Source organism: Crotalus tigris, unplaced genomic scaffold, assembly GCF_016545835.1.
Source record: "Crotalus tigris isolate CLP2741 ecotype Arizona unplaced genomic scaffold, ASM1654583v1 scf7180000018371.15429387391:27106975, whole genome shotgun sequence".
In the NCBI taxonomy this organism is placed as follows: Eukaryota; Metazoa; Chordata; class Lepidosauria; order Squamata; family Viperidae; genus Crotalus; species Crotalus tigris.
This window is the reverse complement of record NW_024096970.1, coordinates 83669-106467: the sequence shown is the minus strand read 5'-3', so window position 1 is coordinate 106467 and position 22799 is coordinate 83669. Positions and strand designations below refer to the sequence as shown.

General features: G+C 35.7%; 1 protein-coding gene across 1 annotated transcript in view; it reads right to left on the bottom strand.

Moving 5' to 3' along the window:
• Positions 1–22799, bottom strand: part of GRIK2 (glutamate ionotropic receptor kainate type subunit 2) — a gene marked incomplete at its 5' end in the record, with an annotated part of 311327 nt that overhangs the window by 208947 nt on the left and 79581 nt on the right. The window contains one exon of the mRNA XM_039351925.1: positions 17443–17649. Coding sequence (XP_039207859.1) covers positions 17443–17649 — 207 coding nt within the window. The remainder of the gene's footprint in view (positions 1–17442; positions 17650–22799) is intronic.

Below are 22799 nucleotides of genomic sequence, written 5' to 3'. Positions count from 1 at the left end.
TTGTATTCTTTAGAAGTGATATCTTTCAGTTGCCCATCTCTGTTGTGGAGACTAGTTTCACACATCACTTTAAGCCATAGTTTTTTTTAAATTAGGGAGTGTTGATCAAGTCATAGTTCACAAATGAGCTCCATATTGCACCAAATTTAAGTATAACATTTATCTGCTCTTGCTTTCTACCAAGTTTAAAGTTAGGGCTTTTAAAGAATGTACCGTATATTCCGGCGTATAAGGCAACTGGGTGTATAAGACAACCCCCAACTTTTGAGAAGATTTTCAGGGTTTAGAAAGTCATACGCCAAAAAATACAGTACAATATTGAATTTCTGTTTATAGATGAGCCCAATAAGAGCTCCATTCCTTTGCTGCTAGAAAGCTTTGTCCTGTTAGTGCTTATTTCTGTAAAAAAAATAGGGCTGGCCACTAGGGGGCAGATTGGTTTAAAATTCAGAAAACAGCTACCCGTATATTCCTGCGTATAAGACGACCCCCGACTTTTGAGAAGATTTTCAGGGTTTAGAAAGTCGTCTTATATGCCGGAAAATACGGTATGCAATATAGACCTTTCCAAGTTATATAATATTCTTATCTACATTATCCCAAGTCAGTGTACACATATTAAAGCCAAAATACCAGAAGTAGAATAAATGCAGAGTAATACATATCCTACTTTGAATTTAAGCAAGATTTGACAGCTTAGTAGGCATGGAATAGTTGGAAGAAAAGCCATTTTTTAATTAAAACTATTTCTAAGGCAATTCTGTGAGCTCTGTGCTCTATTATTGACTGTACAAACTATGCATGGCTTCCAAGAAAAGAAGGAGCACCTGAGTGATATTTTACACACTATTTAAGGGTCCCCTAATATTCTAGAAGGGCATGTCCATATATGGGCGATGGTAGCAAACAACCCAAGAGAGCTGTAAAATACCCATTCACCACATTTTCATTCTTAGATCCTTTGTTGATCATAAACTGCATGTTGTAAACTATTGCCTGAGAATAGTCTGGGATTTTCTTTTAAAAAATAAAACATAAAAAACAAAGCAGAAAAGAAAATAGTTGATGCAGTTAAAACAAGTAAATTACCAGCAGATCATGGCATGCATATATTAAAGCCCATCAGAATGTGTAATATTTAGTTGTTCAATATGCCTTGAATAAGGAAAACAAGCATTACTCTGTAATGGCATATGATCTACTAATGTTTAATTGAACATCAGTGTATAGAATTAAAAGAAAACCAAATGAATGTCATCTATTCTAAATAGTTCACACACACACACACACATATACGCACACACACACCTCATTTTGCTATGCAATTCTGTGTACAGGAATAAATTGCAGCTATGGAGCTTTTATTTGTTTAGCATAAAAATATGTAAACTAATCATTTGGATGCAATTTGAAATCAGCACATAGAGACAAAAATAAGCCCATCTGCCTTCTAACTTGACTTTGACCCTGTGTTATGCTCAAAGCTAATGAGAAATATAAAAATCTAAATGGATGCCCATTTTACTAGTATAAGGAAGTTAAGTTTACTTAAGCTAAAGGACCTAAGATAAATTTATTGCATTTATTCAGCAAATATGACAATAAAAAACATATGCATGAAATACTAACTACAAAACAAGGTTTATATGTCCTTGGCAGAAAATATAGTAATATCTTAATCCATTTGCTTTAGTAATGAACACTAATCTAGAGACAATTGACACTGTGACATTCCTTCACATATAGGGATAAATGAAAAAAATTATTAGAGCAGGTTCCCAATACTCAACTCTATCAGTTGCTGAAAAAATGCAGATGAAATCATGGAATTTATTCTCCGTGGGTTTCTTTTATTTTCATTCATTTGCAGCAGCGTTTTTCAGTAAGAGCTTCTTTGAATCTTAAATGCATGAGATAGTCCTCAAGTGATAATATCTAACCAAACCTCTTTTCCAATTACTTTTGATTTTTACAGACATCATAACTGCATACAATTATTTTCACCTGCCCATTCTTTGTTTAAAAATATTTAAACTTCAGCTTCATTTTTAGTTCTTACAGCAAGGACTGCTTTACATAATCTTTTGCTGAATTATTTTTCCTGCAATAGAAGGTCTTCTGAACAATTTTTTCCAACATTATAATTCAAAGGCAACAGTTTTCTGATGGTCCAGCTTTCATTGCCATATGTTACAACTGGGTAAATCATCATCTTGACAATATGAACCTTTGTTGCCAGTATAATGTGCCTTTCCTAGTCAAGATAATCCTGTGTTGAGAAGTATCCAAAGGGAGTTCAGATCACTACGTAGCACTACATCTGTTAATCATGGTGTCTCAAATTGGACTGGAAACTCAACATAGAGTTTCTATATATTCTCACTAATAAATAATGATAAAGCTAATTTATTTATTTATTCATATCCTGCTTTTATTATTTTCACAAATGACTCAAGGCATATCCAACACACCTCCCTTCTCCTTTTTTTCCCAAAATAACCCTGTGAGATGAGTTGGGCTGAGAGAGGGTGAATGGCCCAAGGTCAACCAATTGGCTTCTATAGCTTAGGCGGCTCTTGAACTCACAGTCTCTTGCTTTCTAGCCTGGTACCTCAACCACTAGACCACTGAATAGCTTGTTCAGGAACAGAACCCAGTTTCCTTCTTTTATATCTCTTTACGATTACAAAATATAAGTTTAGATTTTGCTTAGCCCACTTTCTTAACAAACTGAATCGTTGACATTGGCAACATTAGGATTTCCATACATATCTATAAACTCAGTGATATTTTCCATTATGACCATAATCTTTACACAGCAGTAGGTTCCACTACAATAGTTTCAAAACTGTTATAATAGCTAAAGATCTGGCTACACTAAGAAATTCTGTGCAGAATAACCATATGATACTAATGCGTTTGTTCCCAGTGGCTACCATAAAGAAATCCATTGGTATATAGGAAAAAACTGTTCAAATATTTAAAACATGAAACATATTGTTTCAATTGCTATTTTGGAGAGTTATAAATACCGAATATTTTCTTATTGTTTTAAAGGCCCTAGGCTGTTCCATTTTTTCAAATTTATTTATTCGTATTATTCTTTTAACCCGCTTTTATTATTTCTATCACTGATTCAAGGTGTCAGAGAGAAAGTAATTGGCCAAAGTCACACACTTCTTACAACTTATTAACTTGAGTGAAAACTAGTCTCTTATGAGCAACATATCCCCCACCTCCTGTTTATTTAAGTATAGATTAGTCTGATTTCATCTATCGGTAAGATGATTTGCTATTATATAGCCACAAAATATCATCAATCTTTAAAAGATTTTTTTCAGATTAATCTAATTTATAAAAATATAAACAATTTAAATGTGTTTCCAAATTACTTTCATTAGTATAAAGTTATTAAAATTATTTAAATATCCAGAATAATACCATGCAGTGTAAGTGGTCTTTTAAGTCCAGAATCATCAACCATATATCTGTGTTTTTAGTAATTCAGCAGAGATTTTTTTCCTTCGGTATTCAGTATTTTGCAGTATTCAATCATATTAGAAATAAGTTAATGATGTATAAAATGAGAATGAATGCAATCTTAAAAAGTTATTTTGCTTTACTTCAAGTATGCTCTTACCAATACTTACTAAATAATCATGCTTAGTACTTTAATACATGAAAGAAAAAGGCTATATAAAGAAGCATTTAACCATAAATCAGCATGTTAATGAAAAATATGTGTCTATATAATCTAGGAATAAGAACATTGTTTAAATTCAAAGCCTTGTAACAATTGGAATCATTTAAACAAGTGATGGTCTGAGAGATTAATTCCACTGTAGTCTTTAATTTAGTTATGGAAAATCACAGGAAAGCCAGAACTTCAAGGATTTCCAAAAGGAAAGAGACTGGGGGCCAGCATCAACTCTGGTGGAAGAAGGTTCCAAAGTTCAGGGCAATGACAAAGAATGCTCTCTTCCTGGAGCCCACTAGTTGAAATTCTTTAACTGACAGCATCTGCAAAAAACCCTTTCTACCTGATCTAGCGGGATAAGCCGATATAATGGGGAAAAGATGGTTCTGTAGGTAATCTGCCTCCCTGCCATGCAGGGCTTTAAAGGTCATAATTAATATCTTGAATTGGACCCAGAAACAAGCCTGCACCCAATGCATCTCATGCAGCAGAGGTGTTACATGTGCCATCCTAGGATGCCCAAGTCACATTCTATACCAACTGAAGCTTTCAGATACTTTTCAAGGGTAGACCCAAGTAGACCATGTTGCAATAATCCAGACAGGAGATGACCAAGGTATGAGTGACTGAAAAAAGAGTCACCCTATCCAGGAAAGTGTGTAACATATGCATTACACAAAGCTGAGCGAAGGCTTTCCTAGCTACAACAGGCACCTGGTCTTTGAGCAGGAACCATGAGTTCTGGAGGACCCCCACCTTATGCCCCAGAGTCTGTCTGGGGTAATGCAACAGTCAACTGTTTATGATAGCTCCAATATTTCTTGGGGGAAATTTTCAGAAGGTGATGGTGGCTGGCTTTTGCTTAACAAATAAGTATAGGCTTGCAGTGTCTTTTGGGAATCCATCTTGACCTCCACTGCAGTGAAGATTCATGCAGAATTTTGGAGTTTGGCACCCATCAATAGATTTATGACACCCAGCTCAGGCAGTTTCATAATGAATAATGAAGCCCAATCTAAGTAATTCTTTGCCTTGATTATAATCTGTATCTTCCAACCCTGGGTCTACATACCCATAGGAATTGACCCAAATACCAAACTAGCCAGCACCAATATTGTCAAAATAGCAGCATATATGCATTAAAATAATTGGTTTTAAATTTACTAATATAAATTAATATAATAAGCAAGTGTCTTTTGGTATATTTATTAAAAACCCGAATGTGTATGGATAACTGCAGATCTTATAAACTATAACAATACCTACAACTAAAATAAAAAAGTTTCTTTATATTAACATTCTATGTGCTGAAATGAAAACAGTGGAAAAGAGATGCAAATAAAACCATAAACAAAACAACATATCAATCTAATACATAAATAGATATTGGTGCCAAAGGAACCAGTGATTCATTAACAAACATGTGACAAATATCAGATTTGTCAGAATGATGAAAGCATCATCACAGTTTTGTGATGCAGGTTCTACCCTTCCTGGGCATTCATGCAATGAACATAGACAAGGTCAGGGCTAGCCTCACTCTGACTCCCCTTATCCGACTCCTGTCAAAGCTACTGGTAGGCTCACCCTGAATCGTCTGCAAAAGTACAAATCTTTAACCTAATTCCTAAAATTAGATTTGTCCCAAACTGCATGTCTACTGTGAAATCTAAAGAAATGTATGTTGGGAAATGCTAGACAAATCTCTTCTTTCAACTGACACAGAACTTGATTGTTCAAAATAAATGAACATGATAGTAAGAGTCTTTTGAATTCCTTTGAGGACACAGCACAATAATGCAAAGTTAAAACAAAGCTTTGGCGTGCATACAGTGGTTAAATGATACATTGCCATCACCAAAGTCAATCTAGTAAGGGCAAAACCAATTGGCTTGTTTGAGTTATAACAAATAACACCAAAGATTAAAAAAGTAAGACTCTTTGATACAGAGTCTCATGGGCAAAGCAATTGGACTATACAATGTAAAAAGCCAGAGCAATTTGTTATGATTTATTACATATCTATATAATAAATTTCCTACATCCAGCCAATGAATATCAGGGCAGAAGAATAGGAATATTCTTTGGCAACTTGAACAAGAAAAAAAAATATTTAAAAAATTATTTAGTTCCCAAAGAACATCAGGCACTACCACATTTATATAAACTCCAGGGGGAAAAAAAATAAGGTGCCAATGGCTAAAAATTAATCATGGACTAAAATGTGAACAAGAAAGAACAATGGCTGGTAATTTGATTAGTTAGCTTTTGGAGATATGCCTTAATAAATCTCCAAAGCTAACTTAATATGCTTAATTTAATCTAATTGATCACGATTTCCTATAGAGACAAAGTTCTGGCATAAAACAATCATGCTAAAACTAATGTTAAATAATTGTATGGCACAACATAAAAACACAATCTGGACAGGTAGCCTTTAAAGAGCTAAGGCATACAATTAAAGAAAACAATTAAGCAAGGCTTGAAAAATACAGTAATAAAATAAGTACTAGGAAATAATTTTAAAAAGCAACCAATGTAAAGACAAAATTGAATACAAAAGCTCAGGTTCTGTTTCAATTTATATTGATGTTTGAATGTGTGATGCCCATCCAGTGGTGGGATTCAGCTGGTTCGCACTACTTCGGCAGAACCGCTAGCTAATTTTTTGTTGCTCAGGCCCAGAATGGACTTCCGGAAGCGGCATCCACACAGAGAACCAGTTGTTCACATCTGAATCCCACCACTGTGCTCATCTAACCATTTATGACACTTATGGTTAATAAGTGATATGGCTGAGCAATCTTTATCATTCCATATTAAACAAACAAAAGCTAAATGGCAGGAAAAGAGTTCTGGAAAAAAAATACTCAGTAGTTATCAATATCAGTGTTAAGTGAAACAGTTCTTTCCTACTAGCTCAGTCATTCTTGTCCAAAATTTCACTGATAGACTGAAATAGACTGCAATCCTGAGAGAATTCTGTGTTTAATTCCCCCCTTGGTATATATGATGTATGTATGTATCTGTGGGGAGGTATTATAACATTGGCCCAAGGCAAGAAGGGCATCAAACAAATTAAATAAATAAATAAATAAATAAATAAATAAATACATAATATGTAATATAATTTCTTTTTTCAGAATTTTAAATGCATATATTCAGGGCTTTAAAAAGAATTCTGTGTATGATTAAAAACAGAAGCCAGAGAGAGATTTCTGATAAAGATGTCTACATTTTAGAAAATGAATGTTTCAGAAAGTACCTCATCAATTTCGTGCTTTTCATTGTCCATACACTAATGCTGAGAGCATGAGAAATAAACTAGAGTAAATGTGATTTAAAAGAAATAACAGTGGGATGATTCCCATGATGAGATTATAGTAATGGAAGGCCACATGTTAAAAAAAGGACGGAAATAGCAGAAAAACAGGGAGAGTCAAAGTATATACATATTAAAAATATACATCCCTATTAAAGTAAGTGGCGAAGCAAATAAAAACAACATTGTTGTGGTGTCTCCTCCAGGGGGAAAAAAAGATGTGACAAATCAGAAGCATTCTGCAGATCTTTCAAAAGGGCATGAAATCTCAGGATTCATTTGTGAGATGATAACAGCCAGAGACAGAGAAACAAACAAACTCTGTATAGAGGAACTTTTTTTTAGACAAATCTTACACTTTTTCCCTTTGCAAATAATAATAATTTTGTCTCTTACTGTGTTTTAAACCTAATTTTTTACTTTATGGATCTTAATCCTATCTCAAAGGGTCTATGATCTATAACAAGACTCTATCTTCTCAATGGTTTCTATTATTTAACTGTAGCTCTATATAGTTCCCTATGTTGTACAGTACAATTCTATATTTTACAGTCCATTTGTCTATAATCTGCAAATGTGAGTTTTCTGCTATAGCTCCCACCCTGTGGAATCTTCTACACACACACAAACACACACACACACAAACACACATACACAAATGGCTAATCCCCTAGTTCTCTTCTCTACTTTTTCTCTCCCAAAAAGTAGAGAAAGGAACTAGGGGATTAGCCATTTTGGATCTAATTCTCACTAACAGAGATGAAATGATAGAAGGTGTTGACGCCACAGGAACCTTGGGAGGAAGTGATCATGCAATATTGGAATTCAACATTATGGAAGCACAAGCAATAGAACACAGTCAAACTAGAGTCTTGGACTTTAAGAGAGCTAATTTCAATAAACTTAGAGGGGGCTTGGGAAGGTTTCCATGGATGAGAATCCTCAAGGGAAAACAACTCAAGAAGCTTGGGAAATTTTGAAAAGTGAGATAATAAAAGCCCAATCCAGCACAATACCAACAAAGAGGAAAAATAACAGCTCTCAAAAGAAACCAGCATGGCTGCATAAAGAACTCTCTGATAAATTGAAAGATAAAAAGGACAAGTATAGAAAGTGGAAAGAGGGGCACATAACTAAGTCAGAATATCAACAAATAGCCCGAGCCTGCAAAGATGAAGTGAGGAAAGCTAAGGCTTAACCAAAGTCAAAAATAACAAAAAAAGCTTCTTTCAACATGTAAAAAACAAGAAGAAAGTGAAGGAAATGATTGGTCCATTAGTGGGGGAAAGTGGCAAGAAGATGACAAGCAACAGGGAGAAAGCAGAACTATTTAACTCGTTTTTTGCATCTGTCTTTACACAAAGGGAAAAAACAGACCAACCTACCAAAAATAGTGCCATAAAAAACAGAATAGAAACGCAAGTTAAGATAGGCAAGAAAACTGTAAGTGAGCACCTGTCCAGCCTAGATAAGTTCAAATCGCCTGGACCAGATGGATTACACCCCACGGTTCTCAAGGAACTGCAGATGTGATCTCAGAACCATTGAACTATATTTTTCAAAGATCCTGGAGCACTGGGGAACTACCGGATGACTGGAAAAGAGCTGATGTAGTTCCCATCTTCAAAAAAGGGGGAAAAAATGGACCCAGGAAATTACAGACTTATCAGTCTGACCTCAATACCTGGGAAGATTCTGGAAAAGATAATCAAACAACGAAACAGCGAACACCTAGAGGCAAACAAAGTCATTACTAAAAGCCAACATGGGTTTGTCAAAAATAGATCATGCCAGACAAATCTTATTGCATTCTTTGACCAAGTGACAAAATTAGTGGATCAGAGGAATGCTGTTGATATAATTTACTTGGACTTCAGTAAGGCATTTGATAAAGTAGATCACAACCTACTACTACAGCATCACCACCAGATGGATCCGTAGCTGGCTGACCGGCCATACTCAGCATGTGGTCCTCAATGGAACTGCATCTACATGGAGGAAAATGTGTAGTGGGGTGCCCCAAGGCTCTGTTCTGGGCCGAGTGCTCTTCAACATCTTCATCAACGATTTGGACGAGGGGATAGATGGGGAATTCATCAAATTTGCAGATAACACCAAGCTGGCAGGAATAGCCAACACTCCAGAAGACAGGCTTAAGATACAGAAGGATCTGGACAGACTTGAACACTGGGCACTATCTAACAAAATGAAATTCAATGGTGAAAAAAGTAAGGTTTTACATTTAGGCAAGAAAAACCAAATGTACAGGTATAGTATAGGTGGCACCATGCTCAATAGTAGTAACTGTGAGAGGGACCTTGGAGTCCTAGTGGACAATCATTTAAATATGAGCCAGCAGTGTGCTGCAGCTGCCAAAAAGGCCAACACAGTGCTGGGCTGCATTAACAGGGGGATAGAATCAAGATCACATGAAGTATTAATACCACTTTATAATGCCTTGGTAAGACCACACTTGGAATACTGCATCCAGTTTTGATCACTACGATGTAAAAAAGATGTTGAGACTCTAGAAAGAAAGTACAGAGAAGAGCAACAAAGATGATCAGGGGACTGGAGGCTAAAGCATATAAGGAAAGGCTGCTGGAATTGGGTATATCTAGTTTAATGAAGAGAAGGACAAGGGGGGACATGATAACAGTATTCCAATATCTCAGGGGCTGCCACAAAGAAGAGGAAGTCAAACTATTTTCCAAGGCGCCTGAAAGCTGGACAAGAAGGAACGGATGGAAACTAATCAAGGAGAGAAGCAACCTAGAACTAAGGAGAAACTTCCTGACAGTTAGAACAATTAACCAGTGGAACAACCTGCCTCCAGAAGTGGTGAATGCTCCAACACCGGAAGTTTTTAAGAAGAGACTGGACAGCCATTTGCCTGAAATTGTATAGGGTTTCCTGCCAGAGCAGGAGATTGGACTAGATGACCTCCAAGATCCCTTCCAACTTTATTATTATTAGTATTAGTATTAGTATTAGCATTAGCATTAGTGTTAGCATTAGTATTATTACATACACACACACACATACACACACATACCAAATGTGAGGATGACTTCATTGTTTCTCAGATTCCAAAGCCCTCAAGACCTGTTATGCTGGTCAGCCTGAGGACCCCAGGGGACGGGTGAACTAGTGAGGCAACACCATTTAAATCCCTTTCTCTATTCTTGTTTTAACTGTTTTTACAGTTTTTAAATGTTTTTGATACTTGTTAACAATAATTATTTTAAATATTTATTCCTTTGGTTTTGTTGTACATCACCCAAATCAATTTGCTTGTGACATGGGAATCTATATAAATTAGATAAATAAATAAGAAAAAGTATTCATAACTTTGGTTTCCTAGTCTGGCCAATCTCAAGGGGCTGACAATAACTGAGCACTTCTAAATGTTATCTGACAGCTCTGGGTTTGTTTGTTTTTTTAAAAAAATGCTTCAGGTCCTTTTATTTAGGCAACAGTATCTGCTTTTTGTTTAGGCAACAATTTCCCCATCAAGGTCATCATTCTTATTCTCGACACCACTCCAAATGGTTCTTTGGCTCCTTTTTTCAAAACAAATCAAAACAAAACCCAGAAATATTAAAGAGAATTATTGTAAGGACCCCATGGGAGAGAAGATGAAGAGAAAAGGTGTTCAAAATAGTTGGGAAAAAGAAGGAAAAAAATAAAAAAAAATTCCAAGAAACTGAAAAAATGGAACATAGAAAAAGAAATTTAAAAAAGTTTAATAACAATCTGAAATGAAATGTAATGAAAGTGAAATGGAAATGGAAATGGAAGGGGGTTCAGGTCATAGTTTAGAGAAATTGGTTGAGATGAGTTCAGCAAAGTTTTAAGAACTGGGGAGGGGATAAGGCCAGATATCAAACTAATAAATTATACAGACATACTTTTATTTTATTACTGTTTAACATAAGCAATTATTTAAAATCTAAAGACATCTAAAGGATTTAAAATTAATGCAACATGATGATGGTGGAGGTGATGATGGCACTGGTGGTTAAGTTAAATATTCCCTCCAATCAAACATGGTTCTTGATGACTATATAGATACATCTATGTAATTTTAGTGACAGTAATACAGATGTGTTTTACTATGGCTGTTTTTTGAGATGTTCCTAGCGTACATCCTTAGGGTTTCTTTATAGTTCTCTATCCAAGTGCAAAATAATTTAACTCTTCTTAGCTTCCACAGATCATCTAGAACAGTGGTGGCGAACCTATGGCATGCGTGCCAGAGGTAGCACTCGGAGCCCTCTCTATGGGTACACATGCCGTCACCCCAGCCCCACCTCTCCCCATGGCCTCCTCCTCACCAGCAGTCCCCCTAGAGGAGAGTTGCCCCCGGGCGCAGCCTGCACGGAGTAGCACAGCCAAGTACATAGCCAGGCAACAAGGACAAGACTGTGCCCTTGCACCCCATAGCATGCAGATGATGCTGAGGGGTGTGGGCAGAGGGCATGGCTGCCATGGCGCTGCAGGGCTGCCTGGCCGATCTGCTGCAGCAGGCCATGGATGCGATGCATGTCCCTGAGGGCGGCTGGGGCAGGGGGTGGGCAGGGGGGAGCAGGTAGGGCAGGAGGTGGAGCAGGGGCGGGGGCAGTTTTGGGGCACTCAGTCTCTAAAAGGTTCACCATCACTGAGCTAGAATATCTAATTTCTACCATTTGGTATGATAGTGATGGGCTAGATGAATAAACACCAGGCCCAGGGGCTGGATGTGGCCCGCGAAGTGGTTTCATGTGGTCTGCAAAGCCATCCTGGAAACATTGAGGGAACGGCCCCCGCTGCCTTGGCCCTGGCCCAGGTCAGCTGGGAGCCAATGTACAATTTTGTGGTGGCCATCTATGCTGAAACACATTCAGTCTTAGCTCCACAAGGCCGTCTAGAAACAGTGAGGAACCAGCCCCTGCTGTGTCGGCCCCGCCCCCTGGGTGCATGCTGGGGAGGTGTCACCCTTTGTGAGGAATGAAGAAATGGACCATGCCTTGGCGCTTGCCCCAGTCCCACCCCCTTCTGCCAGAGACCCTCAGATCTGTCCCACTCCTGCCAAGACACCCACAGGCACCCTTGACACGAATGATGTACAGCTGGCCAATAAGCCACACCCACTCCATCCATGCCCACCCAGTAGGCTGCTCCCCACCCTCCAAGCGCAACCACAATGCTGATGCGGCCCTCAGTGAAATTGAGTTTGATACCCCTGGGCTAGATAGAACAAATATGCTTAAGGCTGAGGACTGGTAAGGAAGTAGATCTTCCAAGATCTTCCAAGAGAAAACAACCAAGCTCAGCGAGCACCAAGGACTCCATCTTCCATGAGAGATCAGTTAATCTAGATGACATTGCTTAGGAATTATTCTAGAGAATTTGCTATTTTATACCTAAGAAGCTTTTGGGAACAATAGCATTTTTTTAACCAACTACAATTTTTCCTGAGCAGAGCAGAACTTACCACGCCATTTTATCTACTGGTAACCTCAGGGATAACATGCCACTCCTCTTGATAGTTTGTTTTACAGATTTCATTTGTATAGAATCCTCTGGCTAGGTTACTCATTGGAATTCCTTAACATACACATATATTAGCTACATTGAAGACTTCACTGGCTATTGATCAACTGTCCAATTGTTGGTGTTAATTTATAAGTGGCTCAGAAGTAGATTCTGCAAGAAACCACCTGTTTCCATATAGATGTACCTGAACTTGATTATCTGATAATAATTGTTACTGTAAAAATGTGAGCATTCCTTGTAGTAATGCCTCCCTTATGGAGAACACTTCCAATGTAGACTAGGCAGTCTTCTACTAAAAGTAAGTTGTATTAAATGACACTAAAATAAACTGTAAAACTAAAAATAAATTAAATTAAAATGTTCTATTTGTGGAGCATTCTCTTGATTTTCTTCTTTACTTTTAATTAGCTGCCCTGATTATCACTTATTAAATAACTGATATTACTGTTTTTACTTTTAATTTGTCTGATTTTATTTAAAAATTTCTATTTTGCTGCCAAGAAATGCAAGAAAGATGAAACCATCTCTATCAAGGTATTCTTATTTGGATTAACTTCATTTCTTCATTCCAAAGCTGAGCTTTTCTGGCTTTTAGATTCATAAGAAGGGAAAATGAAGAAATTATTCTTCATAATACTCCAAAGTTCAGGAAGATTCATCCAAACAGTCATTGAAACTAAAACAATAAGTGAATCTTATTCCCAATTCCTTAAGCCAAACAAGGAGAATGGAAGAGCAATGGCACTGAAAGCTGTTGAAAAATGGAAGAGACTCATTAAAGAACTCCAGACAGAAGTGAAAATCAGCTTCATGCTGAAGTATCTAGAACTGGTTGGTAACCCACTTTACCAATCAGTTCCAGGCAATTCACCATGAATTTGTTTAACACATTTAATCAGCTAGCCCTGAAATGCAAGTTAGAAGTAATCCAAAAATTACTGAAATTGCTTGACTCAAGAATAGGTTTATGTTTATAATTAAGTCACTTTCAGTTATAAAATAAATGAAATGGCAATTGCAGTATAAAGATGTGTAAAAGTGCCCTTAAGTATAATTGAAAAGAGCTGATCTATTAGGAATTGTAACTGGTCATTCTCAACAGTGACTTATTAAAAAGAAAGTGCTGTGAGACCTGTCATTTGCCAAGCACAGATGTAGTTGTCAAATGTGCAGATGTTTATTTCTCTGGGCAAGCTTGAAGTTAAAATCTAGTGTGAATATTTTATTATCATGCTACCTGAGTCATAAAGGACATATTGTTCAACCTATGGTCAGTACTATTTATGAGTTTCGCAGTATCTGCTCAGGTCAGAATCAAAGCTTTACTTGGACAGGAGGACAAGGAGAATAGAAGATGCTCAGTTTGGTCCTACACAAATTAATCAGGGAAATATTGCAGATAGGAAGTGGCCTACATTATTGGTACAGTTTTATCAAAACAGTGAAAGAATCAGAATAATTAATAATTTCTACTTTTAATTTACCTCAACTAGCTTTTCAGTTTTTGAAAATCATGACATTTATGCAAACCTGCATTTCTTCCTAATTACCCAGATTAACATTCCTAATACACATCCCTCCTCCTATTTTCTCTACAACAATAATCCTGTGATGTGGGTTGGATTGAGAGTGAGTAAATGGTCCAAGGTCACTTAACTGGCTTTCATTATATTTATATTATATGTATATTATATGTATATCATATGTATATTATATCATTTGTATATTATATCATATTATATTCATAATAATTACATTATATAATGTACTATATATAATTATAATGTAGTATATATAATATACATATAGTATAATAATACACAAATGTGGGTATGGATGTATATGTATATAGTATATATATGTGTGTATGTGTGTTCATTAATTCAAAAGGAACTTTATATATATGTAACTGGAGGTAGGTGAATTTAAAAAAAAAAAAAAAAAAAAACAAGAATTGAGGACAAATTGAAACAAATTGCTTGCTAGCTAGACCCAGAAGAGCTCAGGAGGCTGTATTGATAACCATCTTCATTAATCACTCCCTTGACTTAAAGCAACCACTTCAGGGCGAGATATAAATCAATTTGATTACTTGTGTAAGTGTTCACCAATGTGAGAAATTGGTTGCACAACCTACACCCTCCAGCTGAGTTGTATATATCTTTTAACTAAAGAAAGGCTTTCATTAGGCAACCTAGGTATTTTTTGACTTCTGGTTGTGTGAAACAAGGAAATATAAATTGTGTTGTGGATGGAGAGAAGAAGGAAGAAAACAGCAAGGAGGTAAAAGAGAGCCAGACTGTCTAGAGCAGTGTTTCTCAACCTTGGCAACTTTACGATGTGTGGACTTCAACTCCCAGAATTCTCCAGCTAGTGTTGCTAGCTGGAGAATTCTGGGAATTAAAGTCCACACATCGTAAAATTGCCAAGGTTGAGAAACACTGGTCTAAAGGTTAAAGGACCAGGCTAGAAACCTGGAGACTCTTCTAGTCCCATTTGAGGCACGAGTGACCAGTCTCTCTCTCTCTCTCTCTCTCTCTCTCTCTCTCTCTCTCTCTCTCTCTCTCTCTCTCTCTCTCTCTGTCTGTCTCCCCAAACCACCTCACAAGATGGTTGTTGTGGGAAAACAGGAGGATGAAGGTGTACTAAGTATGTTGGCCATTTTGAGTTATTTATAAAAATAATAAATAATAAAGGCAGGATAAAAATCTAATAGATAAGTATATTATAATGTACATTATAATGAGAATATCAAGGATGTGTACCTCTGTTTGTGTGCCCTGATAGATGCACATGTGTACATGCACACATACCATAATATAACTAAATGCAGAATATTTTTTTTAAAAAAATATTTATTTTAAAATAAATTTTCCCCAAGTATATAAATTTCAGCTATTACTATTCTGAAATACATTTACGGTATATTTTTCCCAGTTTGTATTCTTTAATTATTATTTCCAAAGGTACTTTTTAAAAGGCAACTAGTCTTTCTTGGTATTTTCCTTGAAAATGTTTCATTTCTCATCTAAAAATCTTCTTCAGTTCTGTTCATTTCCAAAGCTATTGATATAGGAAACCTTTTTTGATGTTGAGATGTATAGTATTCTAAAGATCTCATTTTATATCCCACCTTTATCTTTTATAAAAAGATAAAGCTGGGATATAAATAAATAAATAAATGTTATGCTGTTCTAATTTCCAATCCCCCCCCCACATTTTTAACTATAAAGGTTATCATTTAGAATTATTTAAACCTTTTATGATTTAAATAAGAAGAGAGACAGGATGACATTTTTCAAAGTTAGAATTAATTTCTGAAAGTAGCTTGCAGTTATTACTGTCTAAAAGCCATATCAGAATATGTATGTAGGCATTTGGATGCTAAATGCTAAAGGAGGTTATTCTTGCTTGTAGCTTTCAAAAGAAAAAAGAAAAAGAAGAAGACATACTGTTTTTAATGTTTGACCTTTGAAAAGAAATCATTTGTACAATTTTTGCTGCAGAATATGTGGACAAAATTATAATTTATATTTTAATGCAGCCTCTCTCGCTCTGCGCCCCTTCAGATATGCTATGATTCAGCTTATCTCAAAGCCAGCCAACATTTCAAATCAAACACAATTTATATAATCTTAAATATTCTATTAATTCTCTTTAGTATACACTATAGTTTAAATTAAGAATCCAAGATAATATGTTTGACAGGAGGCTATATCCATGAGTTGGATCCACACCATTAAACTTCAGTGAGAAGATGTATTCAAAAGTATATTTAACATGTGAATCTAAAGAATAATTGGATGGAGAACTGAGAAAAGAGACCTCAAATGATAGGAAGATCTAAAAAGATTTGAAAGCCTCTAAAGAAGTAATTGATTGTCCCCGTCAAAATAATAAGCTTAAGACAATTCCATTCTTTCCAATAAAAAGTATCTATTTGAATGACCACTTCTTTTTTTGTTGTTGCATTAAATAGCAATAGTTCTAAGAATCCTTCTTTTATTACCAGTGTTTTTTATCAGATGCCTTGTTATTGAGTGTTTTTCTAAAGCAAATGTAAATCTGACAAAACACAAAAAAGCTGAAGACAATTACCTAATTTTCAAGGGGACTAAATTTTGTTTCCAGGAAACCAGATTCAATATGTTTTAAAAGCTGTATATGTTACAGACAAAAACATATACAGAGCTGTATATGTTAAAAGCTATATATGTTACAGAGAAAAACTTTGTAGTGATATATATATATATCAGCACTACAAAGTTTTTCTCTGTAACTTATAGTACTAAATACAATCCACAGCAATAACAAAATTATAAAATATTGTGCTAATTAGCAAAGAAACCAAGAAAACTGAAGGGGCTTAATAGAAAGGCTTTGAATTATCAAACTTAACACTAGATTGGGAAAGGACTTTTAGAATTAGGATATTACCATGGAAAGGTTCTTGTCCACTATCAATAACATAAGAGAATCAGTCCCAGACAAACCTTTAAGCATACTGACATTTCAGTATGTCAATAAATTGGTATGGAAGAAAGTTCCAATTAACTTTTAAATGAACACTACACATATTGTTGACTGCATGATAATATTCTAGATTGTGTGAGAACAAACAACAAATGCCCAGTTCCATAAAATTCTCCAACAAATAAAAAAGAAAGTTAACTAGCACAATCTTAATTTTCTATACACATAACATTTGAAATAAAGAGCTCTGTAGCTAAAAGGACAAATTATGGTACCAGGATGAGAAACACCTGCTTCATCCCATCCACCATAACACAATGTTATATAAAAATGTCAGATGTAAATAATACTTTTTATTCCATGAAAGCTTGCACAAATTTCGAAATCAAATATGAATTCTAAAGTAACTTACATGATCAATTAGTTCTCGAACCATGCCATTCCATTGTCCACTACCATCATCCCGGGCTCCATATTTTCCATCTTCCACCAATCTAATTTCATAAGTAAATCCAAGAAAAGTTGATAGTTCCCTAAGGAGATCGATACAATATCCCTCAAATCTATCATTCCCGTATAAAGGTTTATCAGATTTCTTGAACATCACATATGGCTCTTCCTGAAAAAGAATATAAATAGAGAAGAAATAAAATTCAACTTTTATTTTTAATAGACAAATACTTTTTATAACATCATGAAAATTCAAAAGATTTTCCCTAATACAACAGTATGTACAAAAGCCTTGTTTTGAAATCAGTAAAGGCACTCTGCCCTTTGCAAAGCTCATTCAGTTGCTTTACATATTTCCTATGTACAGAGAAGTTATGCTGAATATGATCTTTATTGAGAGGGAGCTTACTTTTGATTTATTCAGCTATTACTAAGGACTTATAGCTTTTTTAGTTGAATCTGAATCCAGTTTGGCAACTATGATTACATAATTAAAAATAGAAGTTAAACATTATAATTGCTTAGAAATAAAAACTGTACAATATTTACATGTTTCAAAATGTAGAGTAATAATAAGAAACAAACATAATCCAGTGGTTTTATGGGTGAATCTTTCATCATGTACATGAATAAGAAGAAGACAATGAGCAGAATTCTCAAATTTCACCACAACTAACCTACTTTCAGTTATAACTCAGTGATATTGTGTACACTATCCAGAGAAGATACTCTGGCTTCAGATCCAGCTAGAGTTTTGAAAGACCCATTAGAAATCCTGAAGATATACTGACACAGCATGTACAGATATAGTATGATACACTATAAACAGCTTCCCTTTTCCCTATCATATAAAATTAAGAATCAGGCTAAATACTGTATATTAGTTAGGTGCAATTGAAAATCACATGGAGCTAATATCTTTGTCAATATCCAGTTGTGACCACTTTCTAAAACAATTGCAAAGAATCCCAACAAATGACAGAACATTGCTGATTATTGGATAGGAACTATAATATAAAATGAATGCAAAACATTTACCAGTTCCAATGTTACTCATATTACAGGACCTGATTTTTGAAAATAAACAAATGGAAACAATGGAGAATATTTCTCATTCCAATAAAAATAATCAGAAACTATCTTCCATAGAATTATGCTAAATAATTATGGACAAGAGTGGACCAATACATGTATATTCCCATTATGGGAACACAGTTGGTCAAAACATAACAACATGAAATACCAACTGATTTCTACCTAGGTTTGACTGGAAGGAATAAAAATAGGTCAACAAACTGACTCTTATTCTGCAAAGAAGATTACTTTGATAGGCAAGCCACTGCATCAGTTAAGCCAGTGGTCCCCAACCTTTGCAGCTTGGCAACCTGGCTGGAGGAGGAGATTGGAACCAGGCTGATGGGCTGGCACACATGTATGAACAGCTCAACAAGCATGAGCGGTGGACTGGCATGCTCATACATGCACACCAGCCCACCACTCATGCAAGTCGACCTACATGCACTCATCCATGCCAGCCTGCTGCTCACACCGCCCAGTTGCAAATAAGCCATAGCCTGGTAGTGGACTGTGGCCAGAGGTTGGGGACCCCTGAATTAAGCAATACCCATGTATTTATTTTATAGTATCCAAGGTTTGCTCTCCTTTATAAGTTTCTAATCAGCAAATAACGTAAAACAATTACACTCTAAGCTTTAGAAATTTGCAAAGTGGAGATGTGGGAAGAACAACATTGTCTTATCTCTTTTTGTTGCTTCTCTTGCTAGTGTTTCAGATTGCTCATGAGCTTTAAATCCCATTGATTTCTAATACTCTAATAATATAAGCTATATTTCAAACAAGAATATATTGGGAGAAAATCATTTCAATAAAAAAAATTCAAGATTCTTAAAAAATTGCATGTGGCCTAATACAAGATCGTTCACCTGTGTCAGGACAAAAAATATGTTTCTGAAATGAGATAATAGGCTAGGAAAGTTTCATACACCAACACCTTTCAGAGTTGCAGCAAAGAAAATTATTTAGACTTGCTCATCATGTCAACACATACTGATAGTAAAGACTAACAGAGTCCCTCAGGGACTAGACACAATCAAAGATAGACATGGAATTGTATGTCTGACCAATTTTCTTGAAGAAGTAATTAGAGTCGCAGAACCCATTCTAGAATTACTGCAAAAACATTCTGTCAAAAAAAAAAGTACAGAGCTGATACAAGCTTTACCTATAAGCAGTGGTGGGATTCAAATAATTTAACAACTGGTTCTCAGAACAGAACCCTTTAAGAGCTTTCCCGCTCATCATTAGTTGCGCTCTGTATAGCTAGACAGGAAAAAGTTCCAGCTAATACTTGGTGGCCTCGCCCCCTTTCCCGTAAGCACCAATCAGGAAACCAGAGAGATGAAGTGTCTATTCCTGAAATTACCTTGAGAAGTACCACCTAGTTTTTGCCTGAGTGATGTGATCAAAGGAGCCGCGTCTCTGTTTGGTTTCCATCGCTCCTCTCTTAGACTTTTGGGGAGAGTTTTTTTTCCCCGCCTGGAAGGAAGTTGAACGAAAACCAGACGTGTTCCAGAAAACACAGATTTATCATAACCAGTTCGCCGAAGTCAAAAAATTAGGTATTGGTTCTGCAGAACCAGTGCAAACTGACTGATTCCCACCAGTGCCTATAAGGCTACCGTAGGCTTCAAATAGAAGCATATTTTAATGGAAAGCATATGCAGCTTGCATTCTAAAGAGGATGATATATAATGATTGCTCTTATCCCAGGTTTGAGGAATTGTATACATTTCAGTGAGCACAAAGAAGCATGCATATTTCTAATGAAAATTTGCATCTGATATATTGAATAAAAAGGTAAAAAAGAAGAGCTATCCATAAACATGAAGTTTGTATGAAACTTCATAAGGAGTTTTAAAAATATTTGCCAAGTAAAGTAGCAAGACGCAGAATGTAACTTAGTAATGAAAATGGACAATATGTTATTTCTTTCATCTTTAATATGGAATATTCTTCTGAAGAAGAAGATCTGGAATACCTCAAGACTCAGCCAGAAGGAATCCCAAGCCCTCAAAAAGTACATCATCTGATCTCTCTCTCTGAGAGATGTGCTACTGGGCCCTTGGTACCAAGATCCCTAATTATGTTTTCTATCGTTATGAAATGGATGTGAAATAATTGCCCAGGCATTAGAAGATGCATGTTCAGTCAGCAACCAGGCAAAGGAGTGGACCAAAAAGACAGTAAATACTGTATAATGTTTACATCTTTTTCAAAGGTCACAATTCATGAGTTATGCCTGGCTTACTATTTTATTGTAATCAAAAACTTGCAGCCAAATTTCTTTATGCTTTCTTCAAACTAGTATGGGAATATCTCCATGTTATTAAAAAAAAAACTACAAATTAAAAATGAGATCTGCATTCCAATTCCACTTTCATTCTGGAACTACCTTCTTTTAGTCTCACCCTCTTTCCAGTTCTTCAACAACCACGTATGGGTTTTTAAAAATTACTTCCTTAAAGTTCAGTTCTGCATGTTGAGAAGCTGTTTGGTGAATACCAGAAACCAAATAAACTAAATCTGTTCTAGAGGTACTGGCTCCTTTTGGATTTGATTAGCTCTTCTCCTTTCTGATTACCACTTTGTTTGTTATTTGCTGTTAAATTATAAAGGACAGGCACTTTGTCCTGGTTACATCTTACTAATTTTCAGAACACTTGTTCACCTCTCTGTATGCCTCCCCACACTGTAAGGTTTTCAACAGAAACTTCTTTTTGAATGTCATCACCATATAAGATACAACAGAAAGCTAACTGGTAACACCCTACTTAACAGTGGTGTCACAAAGAATGTTTCCAGTTAGATATAGCACTCTTCTAAGACCTATGTGCTTTCTATTTCTTTAACTCATAGTCTCCCTCTTTGTAGCCTGATTTTTAAACAACTACACCAAACTGGCTTTTGTTACTAAAGGTTATAGACTGTCATCTAACATGCTGGTCCAATATTGGGTTAAGGTTAGGATTAAGGTTAGGGTTAGGGTTAGGATTAGACAGATGTTTTTCAACTTTCCATCTAGCATTAAAAGAGAAGGCCTGGCCTACAGTCAACCAGTTGGCTAAATGGATAACTAAAACCTGAATTTTCCCAGTCCACATTCAGCACCTTAACACCATGCATAATCACCATCCACAGGCAGCCCTTCTTTCTCCTCTACTGATGCTAGGCCCTACAAAGTTCTTTTCTTCTGCTGCTGGCATGTTTCTCCTCACAATAGATGCCACTTTTTCCATCAAACAGTTTGGGACAGAAAAAATAAAATAAAATCCCAAAGAAGAACAAAAACTTCTTTGTTGCTATTTCTCAGGACAAGTTGAAAAGATTAAAAGATTATAATGATAGAGTATTTTGTAAAGTAAACTTAAATTTATTTTATCTCACTCATTCTTGAGGGCTTTCTTTTAAAGATATAGAATGCACCACACTGAGTTCTGTGGCTAATGTACTGTATTTCTGAAATAGAAAGAACTTTGAAATGAAAAATAAGGAGCTGTTTTATACGGTGGTTCTACGTGCTTGGTGAAGACTGGAAATTACAAACCACTAATTAGTTAACCAAAAGTTGAAAATCATTACAGGGAACTGGAATTTTTCTTCAGATTTTATCAAAGAAATGTCCATATTATTACTTTGCCGTGCTGTAACTCCAGGAAAATATTCACACAGTATTTCTGACAACTATATGCCAAAAATTCCTTCTTTATGTTCTTTCAGTGTATTCTTTGACTTCCCACTGTTGTTTATGTAGTCCCTGGCAATGTCTCATTGAAAAACTAAACCCAGTCTACTTAGTTTCCACACCTTGCCAAATGTTTCCACTGAGTAATATACATATACATAGCTTAAATTCCAGTTATTTTGATTGGTTATACATTTAAAAAATTCTGGTGAAAAATTTACAGTTATTTCTTTTTGTTAGACTTTCACTGTAGTAAAAATAATTTTGGAAAGTATGGAGATACATATTTCATAGATGAATGACAATCACTTCGTAGATTTAAGAACAGAAATAAATGAATTATAGCAACAGCATACTTTCCCTAAAGCTACACTAAAGTCTGTGCTGCACTAAATCAGCTTTATTTTATATAAAAATTATCTGATGCTGGTTGGAAAGAATGGAGATACAGTTCAATATATTTGGAGAACATCAGAGTGATAAGATGCAGTTTAAGACAATGCAGAACTTAAGTTGTCTTCAAGCCAGTCCTTAAATAGACATCCTTAGAAGTCAGT